The following is a 17543-nucleotide window of genomic DNA, read 5'->3' as shown; positions in this document are numbered from 1 at the left end:
ACTACATGACAGTATTGTGATACCAACTCTAACGTACAGAAGTGAAGCTTGGACGTTGTTGGAAGGACACAAGTCAAGAGTGAGAGCAGTGGAAATGAGTTATTTAAGAGGAGCCTGTGGAGTCACATGGAGAGACAGGCTGACAAATGAGGATATAAATGAGCGTTGTGGTGTGGATGTGGATGTGATAGGAAGTGTTATGAGGAACACACTGAGTTGGTTTGGCCATGTGGAGAGGATGGAGGGTGAAAGACTGACGAAGAGAGTGTATGTGAGTGAGGTGGAGGGGGGAAGAGGGAGGGGGAGGCCGAGGATGAGATGGAGGGATGGGGTGGAGAGGTATATGAGAGAGGGGGGTGTGAGTTGGGAGCAGGGCAGTGAGATGGCGGGGGACAGGGGGACTTGGGGGCGATTTGTTTGTGGTCACCCCAAACGGGATTAAGGCGTCTGGCAATAGATAGATAGATAGATAGACTATGAGCTGACAGGTGGAGGGCGGTACGCTTTCTACCCGTCCAGCAAAATCCCTCTCACAGGAACTGTGGCCTCTGATGGGTTAAACACTGGCAAATCTATCAGCTTCTTTAACCCACTGGTGCCCAGCATCCAATATAATGGACAGAACTTGGCATTTCCAAAATATAATATCTAGGAGTTTCGCAACCTTGAGCCGACAGGCGGAGGGTGGTGTGCTTAGAATCCGTCCAGCAAAATCCTTCTCACAGGAACTCTGGCCACTAATGGGTTATGTGTCAGGACCAACTTGCAGAGTCCCAGGCTCCTATGATCCTCATGAGGCAACACAGGATTAGATGACGAATGAATGAATCAGATAGTAGTAGTAGTAGTATTAGTACTGTGGTAGGTGGAGGCGCTCACCATCCACTCACTTGATGTTGTGCTGCTCTCAGGTGACTGCCCTTTCTTCTCTTCCTGCCTTCTGTCCTTCCTTCCTCTCTGTCTTTCTTTCCTTCATTCTTTCCTCTTCCTTCATCCTATGGGCAGCTGTACTCTGAGTGACAAGCCAAATGGCTTCCTGTACACCAGGAAACCATTTACAATACTGTATGGTAACCATATAACCAAATTATGGCGCCTGGTGGTTTAGTGGGTAATTAAGGCACTCCAGTTGGATGGAGCCTGTACAGGTTTATATCCAAGGGATGGTTGTGGTTTATTGCTCATGCATTGCCACTCAAGGATGAGTGAGGCTGGTCACTCCCATCTTAATTGTTAGGACCAACTTGCCTAGCCCCAGGCTCCTACGCTCCTCATGGAACAGCACTGGATTAGATGATGATGATGATGTTTTCGTTTTTGCCATTCAAATCATCTGGAGGGAGCAGGAAAAACTACTTGATGTGATCGAAGGTGATATTGAGTCTCCCATTTAGTAACACATTTCTGACCGTATTCCAGAAAAATCTACGTCTTCATGAGGCTCTACATGCAAAAGACAACTTGGTGTGTCCAGAGTGTGACAAGACATTTCGGCGGCTGGCTTCTTTTAAGGCACATCTCTCTGTACATGAAGATGATGAAACTGTAACTTGTGAGATCTGTCATGAGGAGTTTATATCCTTGGTAAGTTCAAAGAGTGTTGTGATGTTGATGTGGATGTGATGAAATTGTTAAAAGAAATAGCCTGAGGTGGTTTGGCCATGTGATGGAGTATGAGGGAGTAACTAGAAGAGTGTATGTGAGTGAGGTGGAGGGGGAAAGGATGAGAGTGACACCAAGGATGAGATGGAGGGCTGGAGTGATCTATAAGAGAGGGAGGTGTGAGTTTGAGATAAGGCAGCCAAATGGCAGAGGATAGAGTGGCTTGGAGATGATTTGTTTGTGGCTGCCCCTTATGAGATTAAGACATCTGGCAACTGATTGATAGACAGAAGTTCGAAGAGAGATAAAGCTTTCCTTCTGTGTTTAGAGTTATTCAGATATATTTATGCAGTACTTACAAAGTGTTTCAGTCTCAGCTAGAGCTGCCCCATGCTCTCAGATACTTGTGTTTCAGCCTCAGCTACAGTTGCACTAAATTCTCATTTTTTTTTTTTTTTTTTTTTTTTTTTTTAACTCTACCTACATTATACTGTCAAATAATTGTGTTTCAGTTTCACAGCTGCACAGTGCTCATATACAGTAAACTCTCAATTATCTGTTGTAAATCAGCCATGCCCTACGCTGAATAACATGAAATGCCAGATATCGCATAGGAACCCCCATCGGCTTAACATTCGGCATTGAGCCGGATATTGTGTTACGATATGTCTCAACCCTCTATCTTAAAAACTTTCCCATGAGTGAAAGATGATAACTAAGCATAAAATACAATAAAATAATGATACACAGTAATACTGTACAGTAATACAGCGCCAGTTGACTAACACTTATGAGCCGGTTGCTGTGCATCAACGCGGGATATTTCATAGAACTGCCAGTTACGTCCCATTTCAGCGCCGGATGTGTACAGTTTTACAGGATGCTGTTTAATTAAACCAAGTCTGCAGTGCCAGATATTGCATTGGGCCACATAGTGTTGCAATGGATAATTGAGAGTTTACTGTAATTGTGTTTTAGTTTCAACTAGAGCTCAGCAACACTCAGATTCTGTAATTGTGTTTCATTTGCAACTAGAATTGCACAACACTCAGTTTACTGTTTTCCATTTGCAACTGCACTCACCGCAAATTGACTTAGGCCCTACACACAGAATTGCTATGGGAGAGTTGTCTGTCTTTGCTTTGTGTTTCCACCTCTACGAAGTGAATTTTTTGGACAAGAAGTAACTGGCAACTCCTCTGGTGTTGGTGGGAGATGGTGAGACACCCAGCACATCAGTGCTTGCCCAGAAGCGAGAGTGGGAGTATATGTTCCCGTCACTCTGAGCTTGCACCTCCTTCTTTTTTCGTATGCATTATTGTTTGCCCTGTTATTTTCCTAGAGTCAAGTTGTCATGCCTGGAAAATGTAATCCCTCTAATATCCGAACACCCAATATCCGAACACCCCCACTAACCGGACATAATCCTCCTGGGATCCAATATTCCCAAAATGGGCCAAAAACCGCAAAAAATTCGAAAAAAATCTGAGTTTTTTCCCTCCCGTAATTTGAAATTCCCACCTGGTGCCGAACATCTGTTACACCATGGTCCCTTCACCCCTTCCTTCCTCCTCCTCCCCTCTCCCCTGTCAGGGTTGCCATTTGGTATTTTTCATTACCAAGTGTGGGCCAGTTTGGTAATGAAAAATTCGTTTGGTAATGAATCAGAATAATGCATTACCAAATGGATTTTTCACATGTATGAGGATACACAGGATGGAGATGGTGGATTGTTTGCTCTCTCTGATTAATCTGCTACCCTACATAGTGGGAAAATAATCAACATGGTGTTAATTATAAGGAGAGTGATTACATGTATTTCCACTTGTATATATAATTAGTGAAGAATAAATGCTAGCTTTACGAATTTGGTAATGAAAAGTTAAATTTGGTAATGAGAGTTGAGGAGACTGGTAATGTGGCTGTTGCGATCTGGCAACTCTGTTACCCCACCAACATCAACAGTCACAGTCTAACTCTGATCGAGAGCAGATGCTCATAGCAGTGCAAGCCACAGGTGCTTGTTTTTTGTGAATAAACAGTGAATAAACTGCAATACCTCACCACTAGAACACAGAAGAATTTACAGTGTTGTGCAGTGTTAAGAAATTAGAATTTAGAGTGCAGAGGATTAACTGTGGACTGCGAACTGGCGGTTCAAACCAGTCCAGGAGCAAGGGACTTGTAAGTACCCAGAATGTTTAATATTGTATAAACTCACCTCTAAAACCTCATTTTATGGTTCTTTTGCATCTATTTCAGTTTTTTATGTCCCTTAATGGTGTGATTTGGGTCTTAAATAGGTGCAATGCATGTCCAGAGGGAGTTGTATAGGTGTTTTTTTGAGTTAGGGTCCATAAGTACAAGTCCATAAGCTGGGGCCCAATATCCAGACAGGACCACTATCCGGACCTGCCTATTGCTCTATTACGTCAGATATTGGAGGGATTACTGTACTGCTCAAGGGATGAGAGGGTCCGTATCATTGCATGGAGGCAGGATACCGTCCCTATCAAAACGATTTGTGAATGTACTGGACGCGCAAAGTTGACCATCATGAAGATTCTTGCTGCAGCGCACGGCCTGCCACCTGATGTCGTACCATGGCGGTGGAAAGAAGAGGACGACTTCCAGAGGTACAGATACGCTTCTGAAGAGGGAAGTAATCAAGAATCATTGACTGACAGCAGCAGAATTGAAGAGAATGCATCCCCAGCTGTTACAAGATGTCTCAGTTCAAACTATTCAACACTGCTTGCAGAAGGAGCTGGGTTTGCCAAGCCACACTAGTGCCAAGAAACTGCTTCTCACTGACCACATGAAGAACCAGTGCATTCAGTTTGCCAAGAAGTATGCTCACTGGACATCAGATGGGTGAAGAAAAGTTATGTTTTCCAACGAAAGCACATTTCAAGTGTTCCAGGTGCTTTCTGCCAAGGTTCGTCACCCTGCCTTCCATAGTTGATATGACCCTGCTTACAAGGTGCCAACTGTTAAGCACCCACAATCAGTAACGGTATGGGGGTGTTTCTCAGGTGAAATGGGAAGGGGAGGCCTCTACATTCTTCCTAAGAACTTGATGATGCATGGTGGCTGGTACAATCAAATTCTGAAAGATCATTTGTTAAACTTTCTTGCTATTCATGGGTGCGACTTTTTCATGCACGATTCAGCTCCATGTCACAAGTCAAGAAAGGTGACAAAATGGCTTCAGGATAATTGGATTGAGGTCCTCAACTGGCCTGGCAAGAGTCCGGATCTAAATCCTATAGAAAACTGCTGGGCAAAGATGAAGAAAATCATGGCAGAGAAGAAGACACTCAACCTGGACAACCTCAAGACTGAACTAACAAATGTTTGGTGCAATGAAATGTCCTTAGATTACTTTAGAGGTATAAGTGATTTCATGCCAAAGCGCATCCAACTGGTCCTAAAAAACAAGGGATACATGATATCATATTAATGAATGGCATTTCATGAACAAACATTGTGATATACTATGATTTCTGTGTTTTTTAATACCTTGTGGGAGGAGGTCCTAAGTCAGTTTGTGGTAGCTGTAGAGCTGCATAGCACTCACAGATAATTGTGTTTCAGTCTCTACACTTAAATGATTGTGTTTCAGTCTCAACTAGAACTGCACTACAAACGCCACAGCCAGAAAGTTGGGCCCCTGGAGGTGAACCTGGAGTGTCGTGAGTGTGGGGCAATCTTCACCAGTTATGCCATGCTAGCCCGCCATATGAAGGTTCACACAAAGTTCCACCGCAAGGTATGCAAGAGATTCACTAAGTCCTTGTTGTTATAATTGATATGTTCTCATATGAGGGAGCTGAGGCACTCACAGCTTCATTACCAAGTCATGATTTTATAGAATTTAATGAGCCGTTGGTAGGAGTTAGGAATGAGTCTCGCTGGTTAACAGTCATGCCAGTCCTACAATCTGACTACACTTGTTCATCGACCAAGCTGAAAGAGGTTAAAGATCTTTGTGACATTACAGTAAATGGCCTATACATCCTCCCCCACTTTTCGACAGGGATACATTCCATATTGAGTGGTTGAATAACGAATTGGTCAAATAATGAACCTATTTTTCACATAAGATTGTTAAGAAATAGGGGGGTTTGGTTCCTGACCACCTTCATCATTCAAAAAATATTCAGTAAAGTTGGAAAAATACTGAAAGTGACACAGGGACTTGAGCTGTTTTCCTATAGGCCTATATTCACAAGGAAAATTATTTTAGTACTTCATACATCTCAGATGATTGACATTTGATTTTCGATCAAAAATATAATGGAGAACAAACTAGAAATGCCTACATAGTGATATTACAGAAAGCCGCCTGAATGCCTCCGATAGTGTGTTTACTGCCGATCCAGCCAACTGGACTTGTTGTCACCACACCAAAACAAATCAGATGTATACAATTTGAAACCATAAATGTCAGTGGAAGCCTTACTGGAAGTGCTGAAACCTAACTGGGGGGCTTCACTCCCAAGACCTCCCAATGATTATAACCTGCCTAACCTAGTGCAAACTGAGATGTGCATTACGTAAAGCTGATGCCAAAACAGTATCATGTGTGAAGAGCGTTCATTAATCATTGGCGTGATCGTCACCCGACCATGCGATGACGAAACACTCACTCAGGTTGGTGAGCACATGACTGTGCTTGACAGGGGTAGTAGAAGGGGTCTTGGGTGGAGCCATGGTGGTGCTGTAGTTTTCCACGCGGTCAAATAGAGATGCAGACGGATGAATAGGCAACCAATCAGCAGGGCAGAGTGCAGGAGACTGAGGCAGCTCAGCCAGTCTGTCTGGTGGCGCATGGTTTGAATTGTTGAAATGGTGGGGATAACCATGTCGAACAACGAAAGAGGGTATAGATTTATAAATGCCAAAACAACAAATTATTGAATAATGATTGGCCGAAAAACGAGAGCTTGGTGTATTTGCCTTTATTTTAAAGTTCCTTTGTAAGGTCACAGTACATTACAGAAAATTAATGAGTAAGATTTCATTGTCCCTGATAAAGCCGATTTGACCATGTCCCCCATCTGCATGGTATGCAACAGATTTAGTAAGCCCTCATGATTAGCCATCCTGTGTTATTGTCATTTATTGATATTAAAATCACAACACAGGGTGGTCCATAAATAGCATTCCACTAGAGACTCGCCTGGTGGCATCTTTTGTCTTGCGGGGATGGCTTAGTCAGTTGGTGTGACATGAAGGCAGTGAAAGTATGAAATTAATAAATGATTTAGGAAGGACATGAATAATGCTGACTGAGCTGTTCCCACAGCACATGAGAAATGGCTGGATGGAGTGGAAGAGGAGTGTTAAATATTGAGAAGTACCATCAGCTGTTGGGTTGAAAATGGGATGTCAAACCTCTGTCATGCTCTCCTACTTATATAGTTCTTCTGACCAAGTCAGACCTGTATCAATTCCCTAGTTTCATCAACTTCAATAACTTGCTTTCTCTCACACTCATTTGCCATGTTCACCTACCCACTTCATTGCCAGTGATGCTGCCCTCCATCTTCACACTTGCTCATATGTACCCATTTGAGCATCCCATCTTCTTCCTTTCCCTCCATCAGACCATACCATCTCAGCTAAGTCACTACTGTATTACAAGCAAATTTCCTTACTCCACATCTTTCATGAATCACATTATTTCTTATCCTGCCCACTCGGGGAATCACATTATTTCTTTACCCTGTCCACTCAGCGTGCTCCATATCTTTCATGGATCGCATTATTTCTTATCCTGTCTGCTTAGTGTACAAACCTGTTTAATAAATTATGCAAACCTCTACAGGTTCGGAAACCAATAACATTCAAGACCAAAAGAAAAATAGCTGATCGTTCAAGGTTTGAGAATAAGTGTCAGGAGTGTGGTAAAAATTTTATCAAGCCATCACAGCTGAAGCGACACATGATGATTCACACTGGGGAGAGACCATTCAAAGTACAGTATGCTTGTTTGTTATACCTTGATTAGTACAATATATATATTTATGAATCAAATGTGTAGTGATATTGTTTGTATGACTTACATTGGTGAGAGACAATTCAGAGTACAGTATGCTTGTTTGTTATTCCTTGATTAATATTTATTTATGAATCAATTATATAGTATTATTGTGTTTGTATAATTAACGCCGGCAAGAGACCAAAGTGCAGTACTGTATGCTTGTTTGTTATACCTTGATTAGTATTTTATGAATTGCTTTATATCTATCAGCTGTGTGTTCAATAAAAAGTTTATCTGTTATATCAAGTATGTAGACTTAATACCATTTAGTTATTTACAGTTTACATATGTACAGTTACATATTTTTGTTATGACTTCAGTGTTCATTTCCTGGGTGTGAACGAGCTTTCAACCAAAAGTACACAATGCTGATCCACATGGACATCCACACTGGCCGCAAGGACCACAAGTGTGAGCACTGCAACAAGGACTTTGTGCAAAAAAGTGAGCATGTTGAAGCTAAAGAGTATCTAATGGAGTATTTTATTCACTTAATAATTTGCGTTAAGCTCATTTGAGTACTCATTGCAGCAACAAACTTCCTAGCGAGCTGAATCATGCCGACTGTTGGTCATTCAACTCACAGAAACAGCTAGCATGTTAGCCATTTTTTCTCCAGTGGTATGCCACCTTTACTCCTCCCTTAGAAAAAAAAAAAATCTTAAAAAGAAAATGTATTATGGAAGGACTGGCACTCTTGAGAAACAAAAGACCAGATTATTATTATTATTATTATGAAAGTAAAAAAATTATATGGATATGGCAAGAAGAGAAAAAGTACATAATCAGATTGACTGGTTTAATTGAAAGTGTGTATATTATCTTTTTCAGGCAACTTACGATGTCACATAAAGCGCGTCCACCCTGTCAACAAGGCAGGACAGCAGCTGTTTGAGTGTGAGGAGTGTTCATGTGTATTCAAGCGTGCAGGCAGCCTAAATGCACACATCTCACGTGCACACACCATAGTCAGGGTAAGAGACATTCATTGTGTTAATATCTCCATCAGCAAAGTTAGAGGAGGGTATGTATTCACCTCAGTCTGTCTGTGGACAAAATGTCTACAAAAGCTGTTACCATATTTCAGTGAAATTTAGTGGATTGGTGGGCAGTGGGTTAAGGAAGAGTTGGTTAGATTTTGATGTGTATTTGGATCTGGATGCAGAATAAATAATAGATTTCAGTAACGTCGGTTGAATTATGCAATCTCCGAGATTTAGTAACAGGGTAGACTAAGAATCGAATTAATTGAGTTTCTGTGTGAAACTGTAACAATATTTTTCTAGCAGGAAAGAGCAATACAACAGTAAATCTTAAATTTAATTGGCATTGATGGAGTTAAACATTCTCTGAATGCTTTATAGTTATTGATGTGGCTTCAGGCCCATCTGCACATGAACTCTGTGGACTGCAGGAAATCAGCCATTTCAGCTGGATGATCCGTGAAGATGATGATGATGGTGATGATCAAGATGATTTTGTTAAATATATTGCTGCTAATCAGCTGCTCATTTATTCCAGAGAATGGATATATCCTCTGATGTAAGGGATGTCATCAAGGAAATTCAGGACCTGGAAAAAGAAGCCGGAAAACAGAGTCAGGTAATGCTAAATAGTATTATGTTATGCCCTTTCAGGCAGAAGTGGCTTAAGTTTGAATTGATTAGAATTTTGCACAAATACTGTACAGGGTTTCTTAGGAGGAAAAGGCATGTCTTTGGGAAGTGACAGGTTAGAGATTTTTAAGTGAAAATGTTTTATGAACAGTGGTCCAAGTCTTTCATTCCAGAGCTACAATCACCAATGAGCTTATGTGTGAACGTGGTCTGCCTCATTATTCATTCACTTAGGTTGTCAATAATTGCAGCTCTGTAATGGTTTAGGTTTGGACTTATGTTGATAAAACAGTTTTTGCTCAGAATTTCTGCACAGATCAGTGCCCAGAGTTATAACCTTTCTTCCTGGGTTGCCTTGTATATCTAAATCCTGTCAGTCCGGTGATGTCTTTTTTGTTAATTTTTTAGATCTGTAGACAGTAGTATTTAGCTTAATAATAATAAGAAGAATCTGGTCTTTTGTTTCTCAAAAGCACTATTTCTTCCATAGGGAATTCACTAGTGCTCAACACACATGTACATTATTTTTACAGTTACAAGAATTGTGACATCTCTCATGTACAATACAAACTTCATCAGGAAAAAAATATGACACTGGCAATAATTAAACCCTATAATCATCCATCATAGTACCTCCTTCCAGGGCATAGCATTTTGAAAAAAGAAAGGCTTTCAGCTGTCTCTTAAAGGATTCAGCAGAAGGGAGTTGTCTTATGGACAATGGCAATCTGTTATATAATCTAGGGGCTCTTTACACAAAAGAATGATCAGTGAAAGATGACTGGTGAATGGCCTCAGGCTTGTCAAGATGCAAGGAATCATCTTCACCATGTAACATCACACCTGGGCATGCTGATGGGAGTTTTAACAATTCAGCAAGATACTTCGGTTCACCAAACTTAAGAACCTTGAATGTTATAAGACACAGTTTAAATTCAGTTCTGGCCTTTACTGCTAGCTAATGCAGCTCATTTAGGAACAGGGTAGTCGATGTTCTCGGGAGTAGACCAAAGATAAGCCTTGCTGCCCTGTTCAACACTGACTGAACTTTTGTTAGTATATTATTTGGAAGACCAGTTCACAGTGAATTACAATAATCAATGTGAGACAAGACCACTGCATGGACCAGTGTTAAGAGGCAACATCTGTTCAGGAATTTTCACACAGAGTACAGATTTCTGATATGTAAGTTACACCATCTGACAACATGATTAATATGGTCTTTGTAATTTAACTTTGAATTAAAATAAACACCCAGATTTCGAGCAGAACAGACTGGATGAAGCTGTGACACACGAATGTTCAAAGACAGGGCATTATCAGTGTCGTCACCCCTTCTGTTTCCTCTAACGATGATGATCTCAGTTTTACCATCATTCTGCTCAAGTTTCCTCCTAGCCATCCAAATCTTAATATCAGACATTAGAGATTCAAGCCTAGTCTTGTAATCATTACTATGTGACGTCTCAACACAGAGCTGAGTGTCGTCAGCATAAAAATGACAGGACACGTTGTGAGCATCAAATAAAGATGATAAACTACTGTGCTTGTGTAGATTGTACATAGAATTGGACACAAAGCTGATCCTTGAGGGACTCCGAACTGAAGGGGAGCAGAATCAGAGCTAGCGTAATCAACAACCACTCTCTGAGATCTGTCCGACAAATATGACTCATGGAGCAATAGAGCACTATCATGAATGCATAAAAATACAAACCATCCAATTATATTTTATGATCTACTGTATCAAAAACTGCAGACAGATCCAACAGAACTAGGAGAGAGGACATCCCATTAAAGGTGTTTGCCACCAAGTCACTATGAATCCTTGTTAATGCAGTTTCAGTTGATTGGTATTTTCTATATGCTGATTGAACAACAGGAACAACTCTATTATGTTTCAGTAGTGGTAAGAGTTGATCAAGTATGACTTGCTCATTAATCTTGGATAAGAAAGACAGATCAGAGACAGGACATTAATTTGTCATGCTCTCAACATTTAGGGCTGGTTTCTTGATTAGGAGCCTAAGCAAAGCACGTTTCTCAGACTGCACAGAATTACATTCAAAGAAGCATCTGTTTATTGTGTTGCAAATAAAGTCTGCTGTATGCTCGTACACAACAGGCAGTTGTGACAAGTTTTTTTTTTTTTTTTATGTTAGGAAGAAGGAACCAAAGGCCAGGAGCTCACAAACCATTCCTTCCAAGAAAAAACACAAACAATACAAAAGAGAGCCAAATTCAAGAGCCTTTCATTTGGAGATGCCTGGACACATTGCATTTGAAAAACTAGAGATCATGGGAAGTAGGAAATACAAATGAAGGGAGACGGTTCCAGAGTCAACCTGTTGCATAAATGAAGGACTAGGAGTAACGGTTAACTCATGCGTTGGAGAGTTAGACAGAGAAGGTATGAGAGTTTGTTGCTAGACAGGTGCTATGCGCCCGTCGTAGAGGTGGAGGGATGCAAGCAGACAGTTCAGAGGAACAGTGACCATTGAAGTAGCGATAGAAAAGAGATAAAGATGCAACAGTGCGGCGAAGAGACAGAAGTTGAAAGGAGCCAGTAAGAGGAGGAGAGTTAATGAGATGAAAAGCCTTTGACTCCACCCTGTTGAGAAGAGCTGTATGTGGGGAGCCTCCCCACATGAGAGCTGTACAGTACTCTACAGAGGGGCAAATAAAACCTGTGAATAAAGCCAACAACTGTGGAGGGGTAAAGAAGGTACGGAGTTGGCTTAGCAAACCTAATCTCTTGGAAGCAGATTGTGCAATAGATGTAATATGATCTTTCCAAGATAAGTACCAAGAGGTTGAAATGCCAAGTATGTTTAAGGATGATGCATGATTAAGGTGGATATTATTAAACATTGGTGAGTACTCCTGTGGAAGATTTTGTCGGGTTGATAGGTGTAAGAACTGAGTCTTTGATGCATTAAAAACAACAAGATTATTTTTACCCCAGTCAGAGACACGAGCCAAGTCAGACATTAGGTGTGCCATAGCTTTATCCCCTGTTTGTTGAAATTACTGCTGAGATGGACGATGTGAGAACCGAATGGAAAGGTGAAGGATGGAATCATCAGCATATGAGTGGATAAGGTTAGATGTACAGCTTAGAAGGTCACTGATGAATAACAGGAAGAGACAGAGCCCTGAGGAACACCACTGTTGATAGATCTAGGAGAAGAACGATGGCCGTCTACAACAACAGCTATAGAACGACCAGAAAGGAAGCTATGGATGATGGCACAGATAGTAGGATAGAAATCATAAAAGGGCAGTTTGGAAATTAAAGATTTATGCCCGATTCGATCGAAAGCCTTTGAGATGTCAGGTGCAATGGCAAAGCTTTCACCAAAGCCCCAAAAGGTAGATGAGAAGATTGCCTGTGAAGCATCCCTGACGGAACCCATACTGACGAAGAAGGTTATGGTAGGAATGATGCTTTAAAATTTTTCTGTTAAGAATAGACTCAAAAGCTTTTGAGACACAGGATGTAAAAGCAATTTGGCGATAGTTAGAAGGTTGGGAATGGTCACCCTTCTTTGGAACTGGCCGAATGAGAGCAAACTTCCATCAAGAAGGAAAGGTACAAGTTGATAGACAAAGTTGAAAGAGTTTACCTAGGCAGGGTGTAAACACAGAAGCTCACTTCTTGAGGACAGCTGGAGGGACTCCATCAGGCCCATATCCCTTGTTAGTATTGAGGCCAGTGATGGCAGAAAATACATCAGCTGAAGAAATTTTAATGTCAGCCATGAGGAAGTCGGAGGGGGGAAGTGATGGAGGAACAGCATCGGAATTGTCTAAGGTGGATTTGGAGAGTTTACCTAGGCAGGGTGTTAACACAGAAGCTCACTTCTTGAGGACAGCTGGAAGGACTCCATCAGGCCCATATCCCTTGTTAGTATTGAGGCCAGTGATGGCAGAAAATACATCAGCTGAAGAAATTTTAATGTCAGCCATGAGGAAGTCTGAGGGGGGGAAGTGATGGAGGAACAGCATCGGAATTGTCTAAGGTGGATTTGGAGAAGAAAGTCTGTGCGAAGAGATCTGCTTTATCAGCAGAAGAAGAAATAGCTACAGAGCCAACAGAGTAGAAAAGAGGAGGGAAGGATGATGAGTTAAAGTTGTTAGAAAGGTTTTTGGCAAGGTGCCAGAAGGAGCGGGAAGAATTCAAGTTGGAGAGTTGAGAGCATTGAGTACAGATGAATTTATTTTTAGCAAAGCAAAGAACGGACTTAGCATGATTCCAGGCAAACATAAAAAAGATGTGCTTCAGGGGTGGGTTGGCTCTGGTACCTTTTATAGGCCCTCTCCTTGTTGTGGACAGCATCAGAACAAGTGTGATTAAACCAAGGCTTTCTTGCATTAGTCAAAGGATATGATAAGGGAATGTGTGCTTCCATACACTGATCGAGTGGAGAAAATGTTTTGTTAAGTTCTCTAATGTAACATTTGACTTTATTTACATCCAGTGGATGAAATGTTGAAAGCAAATGACTCCCCGTGCATCGTGGTTGTAAGTCAACTGAGTACACTTCACTAAAAGAACTGTTGTCTAGATCATTTCTTATGCAAGATATCTTAGTTGTAAAAAATGAAGCAAAATCAGAAGCTAATTGGACATCAGATACAGAAGTTGGTTTAACAGTTACATTCCTCTGACCAACTATACTGTTCACAACTGCGGACAGTTTTTCTTGATCACCACCACATGAATCAACTTTACTTTGATAATATGTTTCCTTTTGGGCTTTCACAGTGTGAACAACTGCTCTTCTTACAAAAAACATAACGCAAGCGAGTTAATTTGGTCCGTCGCAAGCGCCACTCAAGTTCAACCTTTCTACGTTGTCTACGCAATTAATTAATGGATGGACCATACCACGGAGAATTATCACATACTATGATTGTTTTTACTACCTCATGACAATAATGATCAAAAGTTGACCTAAGCTCATTGATATATATATCAACCAAATCATCAGAAGAAAAATTTGAAGAATCAGTGTAGTTTAAACACTGATCAGTTTCATGACCCATCAGATGTTGGTCAATTCTCCTGTAATTTCTGAACCTGATGACCTTTTTATAGGAAGGGGATTTTGGGATATCAAAACCAAAAGTGAGCAGTGAATAGTCAGTGATGAGGGGTCAACTGAGTCAACCTCCACATCAGATATGCACCTGCAACCTACCGGGGACAAGATCAAGTTAAGGACATGTCCCGAGACATGTGTTGGATCACTGACATGATTGAAAAAATTATTCAATGTGGTCAGCTCACGGAAATCGGAAGAAAATGGTTTTGACTGCGAACCGTCAGTCCAGTAATTGAAATTTCCGCAAACAAGAAGTTCTCCTGATTTAAGAGAAAACATTCATTCATCATCATCATCCAATCCTACATTGCCCCATGAGGAGCGTAGGAACCCGGGGCCAGGCAAGTTGATCCTGCTATTTAATGTGAGAGTGACCAGCCTCACTCATCCCTGAGTGGCTTTACGTGAGCAATAAATACTGTACTTCAAGAAAGTGCCCGAACTCATCCATTAAACCTCAGTCTGTGCCCGGATGACGTGGTCAATAGACAGTTGCAATTTTAATGGTATTTTGATGGAAATTTATTAATCCATCCATCTATCCATCGGCACCTGGTGGTCTATCTATCTATCTATCTATTGCCAGACGCCACAATCCCGTAAGGGGTGGCCATTGACTTTGAGTTGTTTGTTTTACAGGGAGGGGCACTAACCCTCCACCAACCCACCTGTTGACAAGTAGGGTGGTTTAGTGGGTAATTATTGCACTCAAATCGGATTGAACCCTTGAAGGTTTATATCCAAGGGGTGGTTGGGGTTGATTGCTCATGTAATGCCACTCAGGGATGAGTGAGGCTGGTCACTCTCATCTTAAATGTCGGGACCAACTGCTTAGCCCCGGGCTCCTACGCTCCTCATGGGGCAATGTAGGATTGGATGATGGATGGATCTGTCCATCATCCAATCCTGTGTCACCCCATGAGGAGTGTAGGAATCCGGGGCTAGGCAAGTTGGTCCTGACATTTAAGATGAGAGTGACCAGCCTCACCCATCCCTGAGTGGCATTATGTGAGCCATAAACCCCAACCATCCCTTGGATATAAACCTACACAAGCTTAGTCTGATTGCAGCACCTTAATTACCCACTAAACCACCAGGCACAATAATTTGATGATATGGTTACCACCCAGCATAGTGAACAGTTTGTACAGGAAACCATTTGGCTTGTTCCTCAGTGTACAATTACCCATAGGCAGAAGGGAGAGGAAAGAATGAAGGAAAGAAAGACAGAAGAGGGAGTGTAAAGTCACCCGTAGCCAGAAGAAAGAGGAAAGCATGAAGGAAAGAAAGACAGAAGAGGAAGGATGGAAGAGAGGACAGGGCAGACACCCAAAGCAGCACTACATCGAGTGAGTGGATGGTGAGCACCCCCACCTACCAAAAATTCAAATGAAGATGGGGTCAGGTCTGAGTCTATGAGAGAAACATTTGCAAGCGCTGCCGAGTAGATGAGTGCTACACCTCCTCCCAGATAGTCAGCAGCAGGCCTGGGAATACTTAAGTTAGAATGTGTCTAAGGCAGAGCACTACGAATAATATTAATATCAGACTCATATGACCAGGTTTCAGTCAGGCACAAAATGTCAGGCTCGTGCTGATTTAGAGCTTCTTCAATAGGGTCTGTCTTATTACAGATGGAACGAATACTTAAAAGACCCATCCTTAACTGGATCAAGAGAGACATCAATTTTTTGGATGGTCAAAATTGGTGTTTTCAAGTCACTCTTCCTATGAGGGATCATTATTGGACAGTCTTCACTAGATGCAAAATGGGCAACCAACTGTGAAATAGTATTAGCTTCTTGATGGCTTATGGAAGAGTAGTTGATGCATTTGAGAGAATTTCTGTAACTACAATCCTTAGATTTATGGGCTTCAGCACAAAAAACACATTTAGGTTCATAATTTTTTCTAGAATGCCTCTCAGATGCATGACCAAAACCCTGACAGTGATGACATTGTGTAACCCAGAATCTGTCAAAAGCACGGCATCTTGTAAGATCCACATAGATATGCGGTAGTTGCCTTGTTCTACGAAGGAGGTTCTCACCTCTGGCAACATCTTCAAGACAGCAGCTTTAGTGTCAGTTCCCTGTTCTTGTGAAGAGATGGTTGAGGGGACAGCCGTTGAATGAGCATTTTACTTTTATTGTTTTTATTCAGAATGTTTGGGATGATGTCAGTTGCCCAAGGAAGAGGAAAGGCCCATTCACGGTAATTTTTGGTAGCATTTTCTTTGGCTCTGATATGCAGAAAAGTGCCATCAGAGCCAAAATGATCATTCAGTATCCCAGCCACTTCATGTTTGGTCTCAGCTGATGGAAGTTTCATTACTAGCCCACCAGCCTTGGTCTTAAGACAGCTATCAACTGGTATCGAGTCAAGTGCTCCGCTGATATCATCTGGTCCCATTTGACATGTCAGAGCATCCACACCGCTCTTTGGTTTTACATTCTGTACCTGTTGACTACAAATGGCTTTCTTCTGGCCAGGAGCACTGATCTCAACCATGCCCCCGGGCAGATTCTTCCCTCCTCCCACGAGAGACCCCCAAACAGCATCCACAGATGACTTGGCCTGGTCTTGGGATACAGCCATGGGTGATGAGATCTTGGTCTCTAGTGCCTCCAGTCTGCTTGAAACATCTTTGATAGCCTGAAAGATTGGCCCAACAACCCCATCTTCCAGCTCCTTCCTAGTGACACTGCTTTCTCCACCAGCCAAGACCTCATCTGCTGGTGCAACACATTGGCTACACAGCCAGCAGAAGCCCAGCTGGTGGCTCTTGTTCATAAGTGGATAATCATTAGCATCCATATTTTTGCATGCCAGATGAACCCACTTGCTGTAGTAGGTGCATGTCAGTGTTTTTGCACTTTTTGCTACAGACCTACTGCAGCAAGGGCACTGGTGTTGCTTGCTCATGGATGACAAAAAAAGAGAAGAACAAAATAAAAACAAACTAACAACAGCAACAGCAAAAAGTATACACAATACTACCTGGGATAAACACGGATGGCGCTGCCCACATTTGTGTCACCCTTTGGACGATAACATTGAGTCCATGGACCCCACCACCACCTACAACTCCTCTGCTCCTCCACTAACCCATCCACCCTCTTCATCACCTGTGGTGCTCAGCTAGACGAGAATCCTGCCACCACAGCT

The 17543-nt window shown here is 41.9% G+C and overlaps 1 protein-coding gene across 1 annotated transcript in view; it reads left to right on the top strand.

Moving 5' to 3' along the window:
* The window catches only part of LOC145404785 (uncharacterized), a 73382-nt gene that overhangs the window by 7906 nt on the left and 47933 nt on the right, over nt 1-17543 (top strand). Inside the window, exons 7-12 of the mRNA XM_080276302.1 lie at nt 1420-1584; nt 5228-5374; nt 7436-7585; nt 7972-8095; nt 8483-8625; nt 9173-9253. Coding sequence (XP_080132428.1) covers nt 1420-1584; nt 5228-5374; nt 7436-7585; nt 7972-8095; nt 8483-8625; nt 9173-9253 — 810 coding nt within the window. The remainder of the gene's footprint in view (nt 1-1419; nt 1585-5227; nt 5375-7435; nt 7586-7971; nt 8096-8482; nt 8626-9172; nt 9254-17543) is intronic.

Source organism: Coenobita brevimanus, chromosome 7 (assembly GCF_032717465.1).
Source record: "Coenobita brevimanus isolate Jiangsu-jjx chromosome 7, ASM3271746v2, whole genome shotgun sequence".
Classification (NCBI taxonomy): domain Eukaryota; kingdom Metazoa; phylum Arthropoda; class Malacostraca; order Decapoda; family Coenobitidae; genus Coenobita; species Coenobita brevimanus.
The sequence above is the reverse complement of the archived record's forward strand: the minus strand, read 5'-3'. Positions and strand labels throughout refer to the sequence as shown.